General features: G+C 36.7%; 2 protein-coding genes across 3 annotated transcripts; both read right to left on the minus strand.

Moving 5' to 3' along the window:
- Window positions 1-163: 163 nt before the first annotated feature.
- On the minus strand, window positions 164-14,881 carry gps1 (G protein pathway suppressor 1). Of its 2 annotated transcripts, XM_048195623.1 has the most exons (15): window positions 14,731-14,879; window positions 13,404-13,607; window positions 13,066-13,158; window positions 12,024-12,205; window positions 11,775-11,939; window positions 11,551-11,686; window positions 5,540-5,617; window positions 5,385-5,445; window positions 5,146-5,231; window positions 4,934-5,028; window positions 4,706-4,811; window positions 4,506-4,586; window positions 3,073-3,210; window positions 2,633-2,767; window positions 164-588 (listed from the first exon to the last, which is right to left on the minus strand). In XM_048195623.1, exons 1-15 carry the CDS (start codon window positions 14,761-14,763, stop codon window positions 514-516), a joined length of 1,668 nt encoding a protein of 555 aa, XP_048051580.1. In that variant the 5' UTR covers window positions 14,764-14,879; the 3' UTR covers window positions 164-513. The 2 variants fall into 2 exon arrangements, with proteins under 2 accessions (XP_048051580.1, XP_048051591.1); XM_048195634.1 differs by lacking the exon at window positions 13,404-13,607 and having other exon boundaries at window positions 14,731-14,881.
- A 1,924-nt stretch (window positions 14,882-16,805) lies between these two features.
- rac3a (Rac family small GTPase 3a) lies at window positions 16,806-23,010 on the minus strand. The gene is made up of 6 exons (XM_048195676.1): window positions 22,788-23,010; window positions 19,651-19,722; window positions 19,410-19,527; window positions 18,071-18,133; window positions 17,806-17,965; window positions 16,806-17,650 (listed from the first exon to the last, which is right to left on the minus strand). The coding sequence occupies exons 1-6, from the start codon at window positions 22,820-22,822 to the stop codon at window positions 17,520-17,522; spliced, it is 579 nt and encodes a 192-aa protein (XP_048051633.1). The 5' UTR covers window positions 22,823-23,010; the 3' UTR covers window positions 16,806-17,519.
- Between the last annotated feature and the right edge of the window lie 245 nt (window positions 23,011-23,255).

Consider the following 23,255-nt stretch of genomic DNA (forward strand, 5'->3'; position numbering starts at 1 on the left):
GTAACAATCAGAACACAATAAAAGAGATAACTAAATGTTATTAAACAGATGAGGCTGAAATCTAAAGAGTGTAAAAGTCAGCGTAATTGCATTTCCATCTGTAACACCAGCACCTAAATCTGACCAGAAATGGATGGAGAAAGAGCCTTTCCAGGTTGAAGCATCTTTTTGAATGTATGTTTATTTTAAAAGCATGTTTTGTGATGAGGTTTCTCAATGTGTAATCAAGGTTTTGTCACAAGATACAGAGGAAAGTGCATCCTTTACAAAGAACAACAGGCCAGTACAGCTTAAGTGCCGCGTTTCTCTTTTTATCTATTTTTCCTTTTCATTTGAGCAACAGGGTGTGCTTGTCTTTAATACAGACAACAGATATCTTCTTCCCAACTTAAATAAAGTCTTTAGATTGTGATTTTTCTCTCTTCAGCAGGGAAATAATTGATTTCTAAACAGGGGCCTAAGATGCGGCAGTGGCCCCGTGTACTTTCCTTGGAGAGGCATCTGGTCGAGTCTTCACATGTTGGTGCTCATTCGTGTTTGGCTGTTGGCAGGTGTGAGCTCCCCTTGACTGCCTTCTCTTGGAGGGGACTGCGAAAGGAATTAGAGGGATCGGTGAGAAGCATCACGTGGAGCGAGAATAACAGACTGAGAAGGAAACGCATGCTGATGTTCATGAAGAATGAGAGGGTGACCGAGAGGAATGAAGACTAGGGGTGAATGTTTCTGTGTCTCTGATTATTTTAGCTCCTTTTTTGGGAACAGAACCTCAAGAGACCTGAAGAGAGCTCACAGTTATTCTGTTCATACTACAGGAACTTGCATGTAGTTGAACAACTGAATGCTAGACAGGTAATAGGGCAATAACGGGCTAGAGGACTCATTTAAAAGGAATATTCCAGGTTCACTACAATTTAAAGCTCAATCAACAGCATTTGTGACAATGATGATAAAAAAGACTCTTGAAGGCACTTACAGTGGAGGTAAAGGGGGCCAATTTTAACAACAGAAATGTAAAGCTTTTTTTTTTTTTTTGTCAGACAAACCTTGGCAACAAAACTGTATATACACTACCATTCAAAAGTTTGGGGTCGGTAAGATTTTTACATTTTTTGTAACAAGTCTCTTAGTCTCACCAAGGCTGTAAAAACAGTAATATTGTGAAATATGATCACAATTTAAAATAACTGTCTATTTTAATATATAATTATAAAATGTAATTTATTCCTATGATGCAAAGCTGGATTTTCAGCATTACTCTAGTCTTTAGTGTCATATGATCCTTCAGAAACCATTCTAAAACACTGCCCAGCCAAAAAAAAAAAAAAAAAAGAGTAGCTGTTTGGATTTATATAGGTAAAGAGTCTATGATTGGATCATTATTGCTGTGATTATGATGTTTCTAGCATGTTATTTGTGACCCTGGACCACAAAACCAGTCATAAGGGTCAATTTTTTGAAATTGAGATTTATACATCATCTGAAAGCTGATCTGCTTTCCATTGATGTATGGTTTGTTAGGATAGGACAATATTTGTTCGAGGTACAACTATTTAAACATCTGGAATCTGAGGGTGCAAAAAATAAAAAATAAAAATATTGAGAAAAATCGCTCTAAGTTGTGAAGTCCTTAGCAATGCATATCCACTCACAAAAATACATTTGATATATTTACAGTAGGAAATTTACAAAATATCTTCATGGAACATGATCTTAATATCCTAATGATTTTTGGCATAAAAGAAAAATCTATAATTTTGACCCATACAATTTTATTTTTGGCTATAATTGCTACAAATATACCCATGCGACTTACGACTGGTTTTGTGGTCCAGGGTCACACATGTTTGGCAACAGTTCTTCTAACCCTAAATTGATGGAGTGTGTAGCTTTTTATTTCTTAAACTACCATGTAAGAAGACACATCATGACCATATTCCAGGATGACAATATCAAGATTCATCATGCTCAAATTGTGAAAGAATGATTCAGAGAGTATGAAAAATCATTTTCACACATGAATTGGCACCTCTGAGCCTTAATTTCATTGAAAATCTTTGGGATGTACTGGAGGAGACTTTACAGAGTGCTCGACTCTTGCATTGTCAATACAAAGTCTTGTGCAAAAAATTGATGCACCTCTTGATGGAAATAACCTCACATTTATTTCCATCAAGAGGTGCATTATTTTTTGCTCAAGATCTTGTACTGACAATGCAAGTGCCATTTCACAAAAAAGGCAATTTTTTCATACTAAAATCACCTTAATGCATACTGTCTACTTCTTGTGATTATACTTTTGAAACAGTGAGCATTTTAACATTTATATGGATTGGTCCCAATCATTTCTGTAAGTTGTAAGTGCCTCACTGTAACCCTGATTTCTGCTTTGTTTAAAGAAAAGGAGGAACAAAAACACTGTTGACTGAATTTAATTAAAATTGAACCTGGAATATTCCTTTAACCTTTGCTTACCACAACAGAGCTCAAGCCGATCACTTACTGCCTTAGAATTACAGAGGAGCGTAAGTGCTCGGAGATACTCATGCTGAAGGGACGGGGAAGGAGATGGTCAGGGGATGTGAGGTGAAGAGCAGAGCAGAGCGAGGACACATTACCCTGGGGACCCTGTTACCTTGACGTGTATCTGATTACGAAGCACAGCTGCCCGCAGGATCATGGCTTTCGCTCGTCTCTGGAACTCTTTGCCCATCTGTAGAGACTTCTCAAAAGTTGTGCTTCTCTGATCCACGTCCCTGGCATACAAGATCTACAAACATGGAGATAACATTTTTTAATTCACAGGTGTAACTCATGTGGCAAAGTTCTAATGCATTTTAATTACCAAAAGCTGTTTCTAAAAACAGTCCCTAAGTTACCTTGTTTTAGCCAAAATAATTTAGCATGTTTCATTCAAGGTCAAGCTCAATGACAAAGTGAGAAAAATGGCTGTCAAAATGGTATTGATAAAAAAAAACATGTTTTTCTGGTGTATTTTATATTAGCAACAAGCAACGGGAACATTGTTCCAGAAGAGGAAGTATCAGAGTGACAGATGAAAGAACGCAGCCCTGCCTTGCTGTGGGAGTCGATACGAGCATTGATCAGGCCCTCCAGGATCAGCTGGGTCAGTTCATCCTCCAGATCTGCCACTGTGGTATTAAAGGCCACGGCCATTTTGTTCATGTCTGCTGACACATAGGGGCTAAAGTACTGCCCACAGGAAATAAAAGACAAAATTCATCAATTAGTCATGCAAGTGCAAATATCAGGATTCCTACAAATTTTCCATTTCAAAATTCCATACTTTTCCAGACACAAATTTCCAAACCTCTGCAGATTTTTCAGACCATGTTTAACATTAATGATTCATACAGCATTGTATCTGGTATATATATAGTATAATCAACTGTAAATATTTTCTGTTTTATTCATTTGGCTTACATGGTGAGAAAAAATAAACAAAACACTTTGATTAGCAAAGTTCAAAAGAGACTCGCTTTTTAGACATTCTTAATATTATATTTCAGAAAACTGAATAGGGGAAACAAATATTTTTCCATACTCCTTTGTTTTTTCTATACTTTTCCAGACCAGGAAATTACTCAAATTCCATATACTTTTCTAAACTGCATAAGAACTCTAAAATATTATCTTATGACCATACCATGTTCTACTTTAACTCAAATTCTGCATTTCAAATCAATATAACTATGCCAAGCAAGGATCAAAAACAGGGATGACCTGCAAACTTAAACATTTCGATTTGAGAGATATACTGAACACTGCAGGGTGTGTGTGTGTGTGTGTGTGTGTGTGTGTTTTTGTGACATCAGGACACAAATTTGTATAATGACATGGGTATGACAAAGGTATTACAAGGAGAGGGTGACTTATGAGGACATTACCCCATGTCCCCATTTTTCAAAAGGCTTATAAATCATACAGAATGAGTTTTTTTGAGAAAGTAAAAATGTGCACGGTTTCCTGTGATGGGTAGGTTTAGGAGTAGGGGTAGTGTAGGGGGGATAGAAAATACGGTTTGTACAGTATAAAAACCATTACGCCTATGGAATGTACCCACAATTCACAAAAACGTGTGTGTGTGTGTGTGTTTTTTTTCATTGGGAGGGGAGGGGATTTAACTATAAAGTTAAACAGTTTTGTTGAAATTGCCAGGTCTGAAAACTACACAAATGATTAATGTTTCCACTATCTGTCATTGTTTTCCAGCTATTATTGCAATAATAAAATGAAAACAAATTTAAAAATTTTCATTTTTATGAAAAAAGAAACATTGTTTTTTTCTTAATCACCACATTTCTACAACAAAAACAACCAAATGACCCATAAGGACAAAATGTAGGGCAATAGCTTTTTCATTACAAAAAAAAGTTTCACACAATCTTGTATCAAAGAGAAACAAACATTAAAATCAAATTAAGCAGAAGTCAAGTTGAGCATCTAAATCAAATGCATAAACCAAAACCTCATATCCCTTTACATACCTGTATGAGGGCTCTGTTCCTGATTTGTGTGTACAGTGTTCTTACATGAGGGGCCAGATACATGTCTAGGAGGAGATTATCCTATAAAACAGTGATAAAACACTTATTAAATCACAATAAACTAAAATGACATCAAAAACAAATCAGTGTCTTGAAATTCTCTAAATCAAAACCTAGCAATCGCACAATGTCAAACTTACCTTCATTTCATCCAGCATTTTCAGACAAGATGCATACTTTGACTCGTAAAACTTGAAGATAATATCACGGACTTGTGGTTCCAACTCTAAAAATAATTTAAAGGAGCTAGAAAATAAAAGATAAGTAAAATGAAATAAGTGATTTTTTTTTTTTTTCACACATGTAACCAGAAACAAAATAACTCTCATTAAGGCACCTAGCATGAACATGCTAAGAAAAAGGTTCACCTGCTTGAGATGACATTTCGCTGCAGTTCCTGTCTGTCAAATGTAGCCAGGGCACAAAGCCCCCCGTACACCGCTACATTACTGGGGGAAAGTAGCTAGAGAGCAAATAGAGCATCTCATTACCAATTGTAGGAAAACACAGCATCTTATTCTGGTAACATTACTAGAAATATCTGCTGTAGCATTAGAACAGGGCTAAGGATGACACCAACCTCAGGGAAGTCGCAGTGGTCAAAGGAGGCTTGCAGGAAGCACTTAGCAGCCGGTTTATACTTTCTTGAGGCAAGTTCTGCTAATCCTAATGTGACCAAAGAGAGATGATGATGATGATATCAAATCACATGCCCAATTAAAAATGTTACTAAAAGAAATGACTGATTACTGATTATATACTCACACACAAATAATACAAATACACTTAATATACTTGAAATACAAATAATGTACTTGCCTGCAGCACATTTTAGTTTGGTTAGAACAGATTGGTTTTGACTATCTCTCTCTCCTCGTTGCTAGATTGCAGAGACAAACAAAAATGAAAATTTTAGAGTAATTTTCTATTGTTATCTCACAGGAGAGTAAAGCAGAATGGAAGGTTGCTCCTACCTCTGCTATCTCTGGAGTGGATTCAGCCTTGCTGACGTAGCTAAGTACATGGGACCAGTTTTGGAGGTAAACGCTAACCTATAAAATAGTCAAGTTGTTAGAGATTGCCTGAATTTTTAAGCTATAAGCATCAAAAAGATTCACAACTGTGAAACAGAAACTTCTATAAGCAGGCAAAAATTGTAGATTTTATGCATGAAAGTTATCATTAAGCAGAAATAAAAAAAACTGTATACCCTTTCATAATACATAATATCCAGGGCCTAAAATTAACACTCGCCAAGCGCCAAATGAGAGTAATCGGGGCAGGCGAGTATATGAAACGATGTCAATCGCCAGTTTACCGGTAACAATTTTATGAATCCTAACAATGCAATGTTATGAGAACATAATTGTGAACTAATGTGAATGACGCTCACAACAGTTGACAGGTCAGCACTGCATCGTCACAAAAGTTTAAACCTTGCCAAGCTAGTCTAGCTGGTCGCAAGAAGACGCGTAGATGAACTCAATTTGTTACTCGCACACAGTGTGGAAAGTTTTCTGTATTTCCAACATTTACTAACACGCACAAATACTGAACTGAGTTCTCTTTCACATCTTGTGCTTGAACTGACAAATTCACACAAAATTATGTTAAAAAATGCCCGTCTCATTAAGTATTCTAGTAAGCTGGCTTAAGTAAATGTAAACAGTAGAAAAAGACAACTCGTGTAACAGTATCAGTATATTGAATCCGTGCATTAGCGCTTAAAGTGACAGTAGCCTAACATTCCTGCTGCTGTCTGTTTTTAATGTCTTTTCTACAAATGCATTTTCGGTAAATGATATGATCACAGATCATAACCTACATGTGTAGACTAGGTAAACCCAGCCTGATCTGCGGGTGATTTGATTTCGCCCGGCAACTCAGTCTCGAGACCCGTACATTCATTTCTACTGCGTCTGTTACACTTTTGCGGGAACCAATCACAGACTGGCTTATCCACCTTGCTCGCTTTTGGCGGGTATAACACGATGACGATAGAGAAGCGACGGCAAGCACGGCCGTCAATCCAATTCCTTTTAACCTCTCGACGATGCTGAATGACTTCTTTAGTTTAGCAACAAATCGCTCGAGTGGGTGTAAATACCACTCACTTTCATGTTTTTTTTGCAATACAAACTAAACCTGTCTGGAGTTTTCACGTCGCTCTGCAAAGTACGTCACCCGGATCGTTGATCTGATTGGTTGAAGGACTATCCAATTGCGTGAATAATGCTCGTTGATCACACCTCTTGTGCAGTAGAAAACATATACAGACTCTCCAGACCAATGTTCAATTTTAAATTGAGCTTGGTCTGGTGATAGCCAGACAACTACATGTGCTGTGTTTGACAGAAACCTGGCTAATAACCAGATTATTACATTACTTTAAATGAGTCTACCCCGCCAAGATTTCTGTTAAAAATATGAACCTCATCTGAAAGGCAAAGGGGGAGGTGTGGCTTTAATTTAAAGTAATATTTCCATTATTACTCAGAGGTTTCAAGTATAATTCTTTTGAAGTGATGGTGCTTTATGTAACATTATCTAGTTTAAGTGATAAACCCTGTTTGATATTTATACTGGCTACTATATAAAGGACACCAGGCCATTCTGATTTTCTATTGGAATTAGAACTATCACTTCTACCACTAAAGACTGCTTTATAAATAATCTTCCTGATCAGTTTCTACTCCTTGGCATATCAGATAGCTTAGAAGAAATCGATGTTGCAACAGTAACTACTGGCTCTCTCTTTTTCAGCACTTTAGACTCAGCTGCTCCTTTGCACTTAAAGAAGATTAAGGAAAATAGTCAAACACTGTGATATAATGAGCACACTCGGGCCCTTAAGAGAGCAGCCCAAAAAATTAAGTGCAGCTGGAAGAAAACATAACTAGAGGTATTTCGCATTAAGTGGAAGGAAAGTGTTATTGCATACAGAAAGGCGTTAAAAAAAAAATTGATCTGCTTACTTTTCGACTTTCTTAGAAGAGAACAAACACAACCCTAGGTATTTATTTGATGCAGCGGCAAAATTAACGTGAAATAAATCTTCAACTTCAGACATTTCCAAACAGCACAGCAGTAATGACTTCATGAATTTCTTTACTTGCAAGATTGATACTATTAAAAAGAAAATTATCACCAAGCAACCATCTACTACAGTATTGCATCAGACGCCGTGCTACAGACCCCCTGAGGAACAATTCCATTCAGTCTTTGCAATAAGAGGAAGAATTGTCTAAACTTGGCAAATCATCAAAAACGTATGTTAGACCCTATATCGACTAAGCTACTGAAAGAGATGCTTCCAGAACTCATAGATCCTCTTCTTAAAGGTGCCATAGAATTGAAAATTGAATTTATCTTGGCATAGTTAAATAATTAGAGATCTGTACATGGATATGACATACAGTGAGTCTCAAACACCATTGTTTCCTCCTTCTTATGTAAATTTGATTTGTGCAAAAGACCTCTGAATAACAGGCGAATCTCAACATAACTGTTACGCAACAGTCGGGATCATTAATATGTACGCCCCCAATATTTGCATATGCCAGCCCACTTTCAAGGCATTAGATAAGCCAGTATTAACGTCTGGAGCTGCACAGCTGGATCAACAGACTTTATGCAGGTAAGCAAGCAAGAACAACAGCGAAAAATGGCAGATGGAGCAATAATAACTGACATGATCCATGATAACATGATATTTTTAGTGATATTTGTAAATTGTCTTTCTAAATGTTTCGTTAGCATGTTGCTAATGTACTGTTAAATGTGGTTAAAGTTACCATCGTTTATTACTGTATTCACGGAGACCAAAGCCATGTCGTTATTTTCATTATTAAACGCTTGCAGTCTGTATAATTCATAAATGCATCTTCGTTCTTTATAAATCTCTCCAACAGTGTGTAATGTTAGCTTTAGCCACGGATTCAGAATCAAATGTAAACATCCAAATAAATACTATACATAATCGGGTATGCTATATGACGAACACTTTGTAAAGATCCATTTTGAGGGTTATATTAGCTGTGTGAACTTTGTTTATGCAATGTATTATAGACTTGCGAACTTGGGGGCGGGGAGCGCAAGCATTTAAAGGGGAAGCGCGCTGAATCGGCGCATATTTAATGATGCCCCAAAATAGGCAGTTAAAAAAAATGAATAAAAAAAAATAATCTATGGGGTATTTTGAGCTGAAACTGAAACACCTTAGACTTATATTACATCTTGTGAAATAGTGTTCTAGGGCACCTTTAATATTATTAATTTAGGATATGTACCAAAAAATTTTAAGCTGGCCGTTATTAAACCTCTTGATCCTAGAAAAAACAACTTGATCCTAGAGAATTAGTTAATAACAGACCGATCTCAAACCTACCTTTTCTGTCAAAAATACTTGAAAAGACAGTATCATCACAACTATGTTCCTTTTTAGAAAAAAAAAAAGTATCTACAAGGATTTCCCATCAGGATTTAGACCATATCATAGTACTGAGAGTGCTCTCATTAGCTATAAATGATTTGCTCTTATCCGATCGTGGTTGTATCTCTCCATTGTTGTTACTGAATCTTAGTGCTGCATTTGATATTATCAACCACAACATTCAAAATAGACTTGAAAATTACGTTGGCATAAGTGGAACTGTATGGAGCCCCATACATGACATGCAAGAAAAGAAATTTAATCGTGCGCACGACTTACTAATTCGTTCCCTCAATTTACTAAATCGTGCACACGATTTAGCCTACTATTTTTTTTGCTGCATGTCATGTCCGGGGCTCCATAGAATTGCAATGGCATGGTTCAAATCACACTTATCTGACCGTAACCAATTTGTAGCAGTAAATGAAGAGGTATCGATCACAAGTTCAGTATTGAGTACCGCAAGGCTCAGTACTAGGACAGTTGCTTTTCACCCTGTACATGCTAACCCTGGGAGATATCATTAGGAAGCATGGCTTTAGTTTTCACTGTTAGACTGATCATACTCAGCTCTATATTTCTTCACGCCCTGATGAAACATACCAATTCAAGGCTAGATTATTGTAATGCTCTACTGGGTGGTTATCCTACACGATTAATAAACAATCTCCAGCTGGTCCAATATGCAGCAGCTAGAGTTCTTACTAGAACCAGGAAGTATGACCATATTAGCCCAGTTCTGTCAATACTGCATTGGCTCCCTATTAAACATCACATACATTTTAAAATCTTGCTAATTACTTACAAAGCACTAAATGGTTCAGCTCCTCAGTACTTAAGCGAACTCTTAACGCATTATTGTCCTTCATGTTTATTGTGATCTCAAAATTCTGGGCAGTTGATAATACCCAGAATATCAAAATCAATTGCAGGTGGTAGATCCTTTGCCTATTTAGCACCCAAACTCTGAAACAATCTTCCTAGCCTTGTTCAGGAAGCTGTCACACTCTGTCAGTTTAGATCTAAACTAAAATCACATCTCTTTAACCTGGCATACACATAACACATTATCAATTTCTATTATTCAAATCAGTTAAATGATTGTTAGGCTATATAAGTTGGGTCAACCAGAACCAGGAACACTTCCTATAACACCCGATGTACTTGTTACATCGTAAGAAGAATGGCATCTACACTATATTTGTCTGTCTGTCTGTCTTATCCTTATCCCGAGGTTACCGTAGTCAGCAGGATCCGGTCCATATCCAGATCAGATGGTGGACCTGCACCTAGACACGACCACAACACAGCCCTGAATGTCAGCAGAGACCGTGTCTACTAGACAATCCCCTGTGAAGGCCTTGCCGAAACGACAGCCATCGGCACAGATCCTCAGCCACAAGACCACAAGAACCAGACAAGTCCTCCGCACAGACCACTATGGACAGCTTCGGCTCCATACCGGCATGATGAATCCAATCTTCAAGCAAAAAGGAACTGGATGAATATCTGAAAGCTACCAATCCTGATCTGAATTCTGACTTGTGATGAAGCCTGAATCATAATCACACAGTGTTCGTTCGTTGGCCAGAGGAGAACTGACCACCCCCCTGATTGAGCCTGGATTCTCCCAAGGTTTTTTTCTCCATTCTGTCACCTGATGGAGTTTGGGTTCCTTGCCACTGTTGCCTCTGGCTTGCTAAGTTGGGGAGACTTAATATTCAACAATATTATTGATCTGACTGTACTGACACTGTTGTATGAGAACTGAACTGAGCTGGACGATGACTTTTTTTTTGTGCAGAACTGCTTAATAGATTAAATGAACTAATTTAATAATTGATGATCTTTACAATGGAACCAAATCAACACAGAAATGAATTCAGCTGAACAGCCAAAATGCATAATTTTCCTGTTATCACTGTAAAGCTGCTTTGAAACAATCTGTATTGTATAAAGCACTACATAAATAAAGGTGACTTGACTTGAACAACAACAGACAAAAAAAAAAAACAAAAAAAATCTCACTGCTCTTGACTGAATAACTTTTGTAACTTAAGGATTAATCTATATTTCATTTATACAGTGAAGACTATGCAGTATTATTTTACATTTGATTTCTTTATTCAATTTCTATGCCTGAAAACTACTGTTATACCTACCTGAAAAACCTGAAAAGCACTGTTGATTTCATTTGTATCATTGTTCTGCTATATTTATTTGTGCTATTGCTTGTAATTTGATTATTTGTTCTAATTATTTTTACGGATTGTTAACTTGTCTTTAATAATGCTTTAAGTTTAAATTAGTTAGGGTAGTAGTTTTAGCTGTGGTATGATAATTGGAATATAGAATTGTGAATTTTCACTGGTATCCAAAATTTTGGTGTCATTACTGCCCGTTTTTGCAAAAACAGTTTTATGGCCAGTAAAAAATATTTATGGCTGGTAAAAGTAACCATCCACTGGCAGGTGTGGCAAAAAGTTAACTTTAGGCCCTGTGTGTATCATTAAGCACACCAGGTGATGGCCAGGGAAGACGATATGTCCATACCTTGATTACATTAAGACACATGTTGATGACATGCTTGGCGCTAGTGCAGTAGTCTCTGGCTCGGGAGTAGCATTTCAGGGCATTGCTGAGATCTCCACAGTCAAGATAGTGATCTCCAAGGTCATCATGACCCCTCCTGAACACAAGCAAGAGATATTCAGATCTAAAATAGCCAAGGCACAGCATCACAGTCAATACTAAAAAGAGAGTAAGTCTGGCCTTGCCTTATGCTTTCTTTGATGGAGTTTCCCTTGTAATTCTTAAGGTCGGTATCCAGCTTCTCCAGTTTGAGCAGGGCTTTTTTCCTGGTGGATTCTGCCCAGGCTGTGTCAAGAGGAGGGGGTTCAACTGCTCCCTCCGGTACTGCATCAGGGACACCTTGCACGTCCCTGTGTTGACAAATATTTTAAGTACAATCTTAGTCAAAGCCATGCATGTTATGTTATAAATGTTAGAGATGAAACTGGAATTGCCTGGTGGCTTCAGTGAGTTTGCGATGGATTTCTTCGTAGACATCAACATTAAAGGTTCTTTGGACAAAGGACAGGGCCATCTTCAGTGCTTCCACTCGTAGCTGGGGGCAGTGGTCTGCAATAAACTGCAGCCTCTCAATCCTCATCAGTCCACTGTAGCTAGAGGCATACTGCTCAAGATCCTGTACAGAAAAAGAAAAAAGAAAAAACAGCTCTCAGTGTCCATCCAAGTCCCAAAAAAAGTAGGGATACAAACTATATCGACACCATTAATTACTGTTTTTTGAACAATATAGGTGATGCTCATTTCCACAATTTTTCCATTTAAATTAAGTGAACATTAGGTAAGTACAAAGGTAAAGCAGTATTGTGACTGTTGAAACTAAAACTACTAAAGTAAAACTAAAATTGTCGTTGTTAATTGAAATAAAGCTAAATATAAATATTAGATGAAAAGCTTAAAAAACAACAAACTATAGCTGAAATAAAAATTAATTAAAGCTAAATAGAAATATTAAAAATAATTTAAAAAACAATACGACATATAAATGTAAAAAAATGACAAAAGCACATTTTAAACAAATTAAAATAATCAGAAAATAAAAGCAAAATAAACATATTTATAAAAAATATTACAGTATAAATAATACTAAAATAACACTGGGGTAAAGTAAATCTTTAATAAAAGTAATAATTTAATGTCAAATGTAATATTTAGCAAATAATATTTCATTTTTAAAATATAATGCTGTGATGCCTAATTCCTCAAGTGTGTGTGTGTGTGTGTGTGTGTTTTTTTAATACAAATATTATAGAAATTTTATATCAGTGCATCTCTCTTCTGTGACTCAGAAAATGATCAAAACACCAAAAGAACTTAGATGCTGAAGGATACTTTGTTACAAATAATTTAACAACAAGGATAATGCTTTAGAAAAGTCAACAACTTATGGAAGCAAGTACACAATTGTATAGACAGTTAAACACCTCAAATGGTACTCAATTGATACAAGACTCCACCAATCATATAGACTCAACATACCAAAGTCGGGTTTTCCACAACATAGTTGGTGTCAGGCGCATTCTGCTGGTCTTCCTGAGGGTCAGCATCTATCTGCATGGGCTCTACAGACCCCTGTTAACACAGAAAGCATTACATTACACACTGCACTAGAGAAATGTGTAGGCGACATAAACAAAATTGGGCCAACAAAAAGTCCTAATGAGCATGTGTAATATATATTAAGATCCGAGGAACATTTTGCCCTTACCACCAAACCAATCTTGCGTGGAAACAAAAACACAATATCACAACACTGAGTATCAGCTCCCAGGCTTTCAGATGGCTTCACATCCTGCCTGCCTACATTGAGTGGTTACCTCCAGATAGTATGACGAGGAGCTCAAGCAGTACACACTGAATTGTGTGGTTAACTCCATGAACGGGTCATACGCGCTTCTTTGACAGAAGTAGTTCAGCTCTTCCCATGAGGATGAGGCTGATCTGTCTGGCAAATACAAGCTTTCCCTGATCCTGCCCTGAACCTGCTCTGCAGCATCTCTCCGATCTGACTGTAAACTCTCCTGCAAGAAGGTGCATGCTTATAAAGTCACACTGGGGCGACAAAAACAAGTCAAAGATGTTGAAATTAATACATAAATATAAACCAACCAAGTGGGGCAATGTTTGACCTCTAGAAGGGAGGGTGGAAAGAAATTCATTAGAACAATTACATCTGTAAACACTGGCTTAACCACCAAAAACATTGAGATGAAGATGAAATTCATCTTCCTAGTCAATTATTTTTTTGTTTCCAATTACTGATTCTTCAAAATACCATTATTCCCCCCTCCCGAATAAGCAGTTACATCATTCACCACATGCACTTTACTACACCCAACATTTTTAAGATTACATTACACCACATAACGAGGCCTGGTCTGTCATTTTTGATAAACTACATTATAAAGCACAGTTTCATAATGACAGTCTAATATAGCTGAATGCGTCTAGTGTTTCTAAAATGGAAACACCACTTAAATTATGAGCAGCTCCACAGTGTTTAATTATTTTGGCAATGTGGACTAGATCAGGTTTAAATGGAAATATTCAATGCTCTATATTCATCTCTGCAAGCAAATGATGAAGGCTGTCTCAAAACCTAGTGTGCTGCCTACCTAGACAGTATTTTACAGCATCATATATAAGTGCTGCACATCTAAACAATGACTAAACTGCTTTCTAGGCAGGCAGCAGACTATGTTTTGAGACACAGCCGGAATTTCAAGCACACTGGCTAGTTGATACATAACAGACAGCTTGCTAACGAGATAGCTTGCTAAATACACTTAGCCGGCTAAAGAAAGTTTCTACCCAAGTGTTTCACAAACAACCCCAAGAAAGCCAACTGGGCCGCTTCGGGTGTAAACCAAAACAGCTCTGTTGGCTGTATTCGCTATCGAAATTACATTAGTCTAGCTCTTCGGGCGGATAGTCGCGCGCTGCCGCTAAACTTGAGAAGTGCCTGTCGCGTCCTGAGGGCCGCTCTGACTTACGAGCTCATGCTAGACGAGCTAACAGCTTACAACGGCTGCCAGAGGTGAGGAATTAACACTGTAAACATAGGTGCTTCCACTTGGTACGCTTCTTCTACCCACTCTCGCGGCGTGGAAGATGGCGATAAAGCATTTAAAGGCGCTAATTTACCTGAAAGTTAAAGACCTGCACGGGTAGTGGCATCTCCTCCTCCTCTGCAGAAACAGAGCACACAAACACATCCGGGGCATGAGAGTGCGCGTGGTCGACGTCTTGCAGCGCGGAGACGTCACTACCTTGAGTCTTGATTTGAAATATTAATACAGCAGAAAAACATATTTACTCTTTCTAACATGATTGGCTGGTTTTATATTGAACCTTGGGACAGCCCTAAAATACATTACAAAAAACACCCTGACCCACATAGCCTCCAAAAGCACAAAACATAAACAAAATTTTTTTTAAAAAAGTTGAAATTACTGTAAACAGTAGACTGTATTCAGTTTGTGAAAATATTAAATACAGGTAAAAGATGTTAAAAATAATTGTGTATAGTTTTGATTATATGTTATCATCATTGTTTTATTTTTGTAAAGTCATAATTTTGTTAAAAAATATCTCTTTGATATTTGCAATGGTTACTATTTTTCATAGTGTGGTTTTGGTGAGTTGTATTAAAACCAGTTAGGGTCAGTTTGACCCACATATAGTGTGTGGAATGAACAAAAAAATTAAAAACAAAATCATACAAAAATGTATTGTCCCCATTTTTTAATTAATATATAATAACAAGTGAGATTTTGACCACTGAACTAGGAAATGTCCCTGCTTTCTATTTTATAAATCTGGTCACCTTAGTTTAAGTGTTGGTTAAAGGATTAGTTCACTTTCAAATTTAATTTTCCTGATAATTCACTCACCCCCATGTCATCCAAGATGTCCATGTCCTTCTTTCTTCAGTCGAAAAGGAATTAAGGTTTTTGATGAAAACATTCCATCTCCATATAGTGGACTTCAATTGAGCCCAAACGGTTGAAGGTCAAAATTACAGTTTACAGCAATCCCAGACGAGGAATAAGGGTCTTATGTAGAGAAACCATCACTCATTTTCTAAAAAAAATTTAAATTTTATACATTTTAACCATAGACACTTGTCTTGAAGCAGTGTAGACGCTTAGCAGTGTAGATGCTACTAAGTGTATTACTGCCCTCCACAGGTCAAAGTTTGAACTAAATTGTCATATACAATATGCTAGTGCAAGTATATAACAATTTACTTCAAACTTTAACCTGTGGAGGGCAGTAATACACTTAGCAGTGTCTACACTGCTGGAATTCAAATAGAGAAGAAGAAGAGAGCTAGTTCAAGATGAGCATTTATGGTTAAAATGTATAAAATTGTAATTTTTTTTTTTTAGAAAATGAGCGATGGTTTCTCCAAGACTCTTATTTCTCATCTGGGATCATGTAGAACGCTTTGAAGCTGCTTTAATTTTGACCTTCAACCATCTGGAGTCCACTGAAGTCCACTATATGGAGAAAAATCTTGGAATGTTTTCATCAAAAACCTTCATTTCTTTCCAACTGAAGAAAGAAAGACATGAACATCTTGGATTACATGGGGGTGAGTAAATTATCAGGAAACTTTAATTTAAAAGTGAACTAATCCTTTAAGTCTGGTTATGTAAGGGATGTTGTACAGTCAGCCGATCGATCTTATATTCCCCTAGAGGGGTTTATTTTGATATAATGAACGTTGGCTGTACATTATCTCGATTGTTATATAGTTACTTATCAAATGAATAAAAAGACCACAGCCACAACCCCATGCCTTCAAAATTATGTCACACTCATACTGGTTTATTTTATGGCAAGAACTGAAAGGGGACTGAAATTATGTATGTGCCAGTGGTTTAATTTTCAGTCATTAGTTCAATAAAAACAAAAACGCCTAATGCTAATGCATACTAACAAAACATAAATGCTCAAATGGCACACATTTTTATCTGAAAATTAAAATATTAATCTTTTATAGGTAAAAGAACATTTCAAAGAATTATCTGAACACTGAATATCTGACATTTTAGCCCTGCACAGAAATCAGAAATGGTGTTTCAAACATCAAAATGTATAGGAAAATGTTTAGCAAAAATATTAGACAAAACAACAACTTTTAAACAAGATTTACAGCCTACACAAAATGATTTTGCAAGCTGCAATGTGTAGTCCAGTAAACATTACAGCCAACTGTGGGTACAGTTTATTTTATATAGTTTTAGTTTTATTAACAGTATCTTATAAGCAAACACATATTTCAGTGTGTAATATTTCTGTCATTGTTTAACAAATCATCACATACAGTACATTCACAGTAAAACACAGGTACAGTATGAAATGTTTAACAGGCAATAAAAGCTGAAAGTAAAATACTTTCTAAAAAAAAAATAAAAAATGTATTTACTGTCACCCCTCAAGTGAGAGCACTGACTATGGCCACACATTTAAGTCGCAAAAGCTATTCACAATATCTTCTGACACATTCACAGATCCCAAAAGGGGAAAGTACCTGCAGATAAAATATGAATAGCCACAATTTCCACACAAAAAGCTCTGAAAAAAGTAACATTTGTTGCAACAGGGCAAAACTTTACAGTTAGCTATGCTTGCTCTTCAGTAACTAATTACTCATTCTGATAGACATGCCATGGCCTTATGTCATTCTCTTCCAACATATTTCCATATTAAACCAACAATTTAAGGCAAAGTTTAATAATAACAAAGCAAATTTGGCATATTTTTGTTGATATATCTGTTACATCAGATATAGATACCATGGACATATAGGTCTCTGTAGTTCATCACCTCACAAGATGGATTTATCTGTTCATAACAGCAGAGCTGAAGAGGAAGAACCTGCTGCTTACATGGCATATCAGTGAAGGAATTAGTTGTGGTGATCCTCAAAATACAGTACACTTCTTGCCCCTCTTCTTTACAGGTGGAGGGCACAGAACAGCACGGATGGCCTCATCAAACACGGTTTTTAAACCCCGCTGAGTAAGAGCAGAGCACTCCAGATACTTAACAGCACCTACAAAGCCAAAGAATCCAATCAGCCAACTATACATGATACAAAGTCAGTAGTGAAACATCATTATAGCACCATTAAACAGTTCTACGTGAGTTTTTTTTTTTTTTGCACATATACCAAGTACATATACCATATACCCAGGAAATCATTCCTACCAATTTCTCTAGCCATGGCAAGTCCTTGCGGGTAAGTGATTGGAGCTAGCTTCTTATCCCGTAGACGTTCAATCGTGTCTTTGTCATCCCGCAGATCAAGTTTAGTGCCCACAAGTATGATGGGGGTGTTTGGACAGTGATGGCGGACCTCAGGGTACCACTACAAAAAGAAATTTGGTTAACACAAGGCACCTAACACCTTACGGATCTTGTTAAGGGATCAAAATGTCTGTGAAATATTTCATATTCGTAGGTGGATACTAACCTTTGCTCTTACGTTCTCAAAGGAAGCAGGGCTCACCAGTGAGAAGCAAATTAAAAAAACATCCTGCAGAAAGACAAAAGGAAGCACTTTGTAAAAATCAATGTCATCAATTATTAATTTCAGATTACATTGCACTATTTAATGCATGTATGCATATGCAAGTATGTTAGGAAAATATATATATTTTTAACAACTTTTTATTAAATCATTTGAAGAAAACACTAAAAATCTCTTCTGCTCATCAAGGCTGCATTCAATTGATCGAAAATACAGTACAAACTGTAATATTGTGAAATATTATTACAATTTAAAATATGTGTTTTATATTTTAATTTAATTTAATTTAAAATGTAATTTATTCTTGTGAATTTCATTATCAGTGTTGAAAAATAATGCATTACAATTTCAAAGGAACAGCATTTATTTGAAATAGAAATCTTTGTTTGCATTATAAATGTCTTTAAAGGGATAGTTCACCCAGAAATGAAAATTTGATGTTTATCTGCTTACCCCCAGCGCATCCAAGATGTTGGTGACTTTGTTTCTTCAGTAGAACACAAATGATGATTTTTAACTCTAACCGTTGCCGTCTGCCAGTCGTATAATGCATTGCAATGGTAACAAAATCTATGAGAGTAAAAACGTAATCTTTTAGTTTTAAGTCAGTTTGTTTGTGCATGTTTTGTCCGTTGACACCCATTATATGGCTGACAGACGGCAACGGTTGGAGTTAAAAATCATCATTTGTGTTCTACTGAAGAAACAAAGTCACCTACAACTTGGATGCCCTGGGGATAAGCAGATAAACATCAAATTTTCATTTTTGGGTGAACTATCCCTTTAATGTCACTTTTGATCATTTTAATGTCTTAAAAAAATCGTATTAGTCAAAAACTTTTGAGCAGTAATGTACATTTTCATAGTAATGGACAGAGGAAAGGTGGGAGACTCATATTTTCCAAAACCATTGTATATATTTGAACAAAGAAAGTACTCAATTGGCTACATGCCCAAATCCCTCCCCAATGCTCAAAGAAATATGTACATCCAAACAAAGCTAGTCTGTACCAAAACTTAATAAATTATTGGTTATATTTACAAAGCAAAGAACAGGCAGAGCATGAGTCTAAAAACATGATGAAACAACAAAATAATTTCTATAATTTCTGCTTAAGAACAAAAATTATGATTGCAGTCCCAGTAATTAGTAAAAGAAAAATTAAATATCATAACTAAAAAAAAGTGTCAAAATTTTTTTCACTAAAATAAATAAATAAATGCAAGAGCTAAACTAGATGATAACTCACAATTACAGCCAATAACAGAGATATTTTAGTACCGTTTGAGGGTATGAGAGTGGTCTAAGGCGATCATAGTCCTCCTGTCCTGCTGTATCCCAGAGGCCTAAGTTGACAGGTTTACCATCCACCATAACATTGGCAGAGTAGTTGTCAAACCTGATGGTCACACACAGATTTTTCACAACATTTCAGAAATACTGTACATCCACAGAAGTAAACTGACACACATGGGCAGCACACAGGAATAATTCCCAGTTCAAGGTATCAAACTGTACTCACACTGTGGGAATATACTCTCCCGGGAAGGCATTAGTGGTGTAGCTGATGAGCAGACATGTCTTACCCACGGCACTGAAATACAAAAGATGCTAAGTGTGACTGCAGTACTCAAGGCAAGTCAAGTGAGTTTCGTTATATGTAGAGACATACAAAGGAACGAAATGTCGTGCCTCACAGGACCACGGTGCTACATAAATAAATGCACATAGCCTATATTAAAAGAGGTCATCTAAATAAACATATAAACATGTACTCTGAATGGTCATACTGAGGCTTCAAGGACTGCACATTCATGGCACATCAAGGAAACAACTGTGAAAAGCAGGCAGAAAGTCCTTTAGTTAGTCATCCAGACGTCACGATCACTCCTGGGCTCGATGGCATGCTGGCAGCTGCTCTTTAACAGTGCTGTTTTCAAATGAACTGTCCCACCGGATGAGGAGTGAATGCAGGGTGACAGCTTCTTGTCATGAAATACACACACTGCACTGCATGCACTTACATACAAAGAGGAGTATAGAGCCTAGACAGGAAATGCAGTGGCGGGTGACACTGAATAAGGGAAAGTGATAAAAATTAGGAGAAACAGAGAGGAAACATGATAATAAAAGGGAGGGGAAAAAAGAAGAGAACATGCCGAAATAGCAAGTATGTTTGAATGCTGAGAAGCCCCAAATTTGTACTTTGATCAGTAGGCTGTGAAATGTGGTCGCATATGGCAAATGACAGAAAGCATGTACCATGAGAATGGGACTAAACCTTAAATGGTTGCATGATCAGCTGAATCAATGAAACAGAAAAGAAACTTTGAATTAAGCACATGCATTTAACCAATACCATGACATAAATCCATAGTATACTAGAGATGATAAACAGTTTCACCCATATATTTTCTTTTCTATCAGTTCTTTAATATAACTATTTATAACAATATCACCCAACAATAGCATGGCAGGGAAGTTAATTTAACATTTTGTAATTATTCATCATTTTATAGAACATCTATTCATAGTTATGAATTGTTACAGAAATGCTTGACACAGCATTTTAAGCTAAAAATGCATAATGCATGTTACATTCTACTGTTGTAGTCTAACAATTTTATCTTTATTCTTTCAAAATAAAGCAAAATATGCAAAACCTGATGTTTAGTGGTTATATGACACTTAAAGAGTTAGTTCACCCAAAAATGAGAATAATGTCATTTATTACTCACCCTCATGTCGTTCCACACCCGTAAGACCTTCGTTCATCTTCAGAACACAAATTAAGATATTTTAGTTGAAATCCGATGGCTCAGTGAGGCCTCCATAGCCAGCAATGACATTTCCTCTCTCAAGATCCATTAATGTACTAAAAACATATTTAAATCAGTTCATGTGAGTACAGTGGCTCAATATTAATATTATAAAGCGATGAGAATATTTTTGGTGCACCAAAAAAACAAAATAACGACTTATATAGTGATGGCCGATTTCAAAACACTGCTTCATGAAGCATCGGAGCATAATGAATCTTTTGTGTCGAATCATGATTCAGATCATGTGTCAAACTGCCAAACTGCTGAAATCACGTGACTTTGGCGCTCCGAACAGTTGATTCGACACGCTGATTCATTTGTGCTCTGAAGCTTCATGAAGCAGTGTTTTGAAATCGGCCATCACTTAATAAGTCATTATTTTGGGGGGCTTTTTGGCACTCCAAAAATATTGTCGTTGCTTTAGAATATTAATATTGAACCCCTGTACTCACATGAACTGATTTAAATATGTTTTTAGTACATTAATGGATCTTGAGAGAGGAAATGTCATTGCTGGCTATGGAGGCCTCACTGAGCCATCGGATTTCAACAAAAATATCTTCATTTGTGTTCTGAAGATGAACAAAGGTCTTACGGGTGTGGAACGGCATGAGGGTGAGGAATAAATGACAGAATTTTCATTTTTGGGTGAACTAACCCTTTAAAGGATTAGTATATTACTGCCCTCCACAGGTCAAAGTTTGAACTAATTGTTATATACTTGCACTAGCATATTGTATATGGCAATTTAGTTCAAACTTTGACCTGTGGAGGGCAGTAATACACTTAGCAGTGTCTACACTGCTGGAATTCAAATAGAGAAGAAGAAGAGAGCTAGTTCAAGATGAGCATTTATGGTTAAAACGTATATAATTTTTTATTTATTTTTTTAGAAAATGAGCGATGGTTTCTCTAGATAAGACATTATTTATCGTCTGGGATTGTGTAGAATGCTTTGAAGCTGCACTGAAACTGTAATTTTGACTTTCAATCGTTTGGGCTCCATTGAAGTCCACTATAAGGAGAAAAATCCTGGAATGTTTTCATCAAAAACCTTAATTTCTTTTCGACTGAAGAAAGAAGGACATGAACATCTTGGATGACATGGGGGTGAGTAAATTATCAGGAAAATTTAATTTGAAAGTGAACATCCTTTAAATGTTAAAAATAACCGGTATGGGTAATGTTAAAAAGCATGTCACTTGATCTCTACCAGATATCAATTGCAATGCAGCTATTTGTGTGAGGATTATCAACAAATGCGATTTTATGATGTGAAATTTGCTCTCTGACTGAAAATAAAGAAAGGAAGACAAAAATATTTATGCAAAGGCTAATGATAAAGTTCAGCCTCACGAGTAAGTAGCCTATGTGATTTAGGGGAGGGGATCATTTCCACCGGAGCTCTAGTGATGTAGGTGTAAAACATGACATCATTACACAGCGATTCCAGCGGACACGCGCATCATTTACACGGCACGAGATCCGTTTGTTACATTTGAAGCATGGTTTACATCATACATTGTCATACTACTTTAATGTGGAAAAACATTCACTGAAAAACAGAAAGCACAAAATTGAACAAGCCTGAGCATATATTTAACAAAACGGCCACCCACCAAAGAGAGCATATGTGTTCATTACAATCTCATTTAAAGCGATAGTCATAACACACAATAATATTTATAATTATAAAATGATCAATTCTGTCTGAGCAGAATCCACTCAACCGCGGAGCCAACCCACAATCCCCAGCTCCTCGCAACAATTGCTTTTCTCCAAAAGAAACCTCCGAACAAACACAATCAATTTTAGCATTTATTCTTCAACATCTTACCCGTCGCCGACAACAACACACTTGATGGCTTGCATTTGCAGTGCACTAGTAGTATCCGACGAGCGAGGAATCTGTAGAAATAGCCTGAAATGTGATGTTGAGGTGCCTGTGGGCTGGTACAATCGCTGTTCAGCTGCAGCAGCAGCAGCGGTCGGGGGGATTTCACGAGACTTCCGAAAAAACACGAACAGAAGGTTCGTACTCTTTCGGAAGTCTCGTGAGGAGCCCGTCTGCCCGTTTCTGCCCATTCATTTTAATAGTAGGACGCGTCTGTGACAATATTAGCCTTATAGATGAAGTAAACACTTCACATTTTAAATTAAAATCTTAAAAAAAACGTTTACATCTTAAAAGAAACAAGAAATAGTGGATGAAAATGAGATTTGTAAAACAGTGACAGGGTTAAGAGAACAACTGTCATTCCAGAGGCAGGTGGAAAGACAGTTGCTGTGTTGGGTTGGGTTGGAG

The sequence above is a fragment of the Megalobrama amblycephala genome, linkage group LG1, assembly GCF_018812025.1.
Source record: "Megalobrama amblycephala isolate DHTTF-2021 linkage group LG1, ASM1881202v1, whole genome shotgun sequence".
Classification (NCBI taxonomy): domain Eukaryota; kingdom Metazoa; phylum Chordata; class Actinopteri; order Cypriniformes; family Xenocyprididae; genus Megalobrama; species Megalobrama amblycephala.

What these genes read in the sequence shown, in the direction of transcription:
- gps1 (XM_048195623.1), bottom strand. Translation starts at nt 14,763, where the DNA reads ATGCCACTACCCGTGCAGGTCTTTAACTTTCAG. An exon ending in CCTCGTCATACTATCTGGAG is followed by an intron (nt 13,159 to 13,403) that starts GTAACCACTCAA and finishes CTGTGTTAACAG; the next exon opens with GGGTCTGTAGAGCCCATGCA. An exon ending in TGTGTCTTAATGTAATCAAG is followed by an intron (nt 5,618 to 11,550) that starts GTATGGACATAT and finishes ACTATTTTATAG; the next exon opens with GTTAGCGTTTACCTCCAAAA.
- rac3a (XM_048195676.1), bottom strand. Translation starts at nt 22,822, where the DNA reads ATGCAAGCCATCAAGTGTGTTGTTGTCGGCGACGG. An exon ending in TGTGTTGTTGTCGGCGACGG is followed by an intron (nt 19,723 to 22,787) that starts GTAAGATGTTGA and finishes TTTGTATTTCAG; the next exon opens with TGCCGTGGGTAAGACATGTC. An exon ending in TTGAGAACGTAAGAGCAAAG is followed by an intron (nt 17,966 to 18,070) that starts GTTAGTATCCAC and finishes TTCTTTTTGTAG; the next exon opens with TGGTACCCTGAGGTCCGCCA.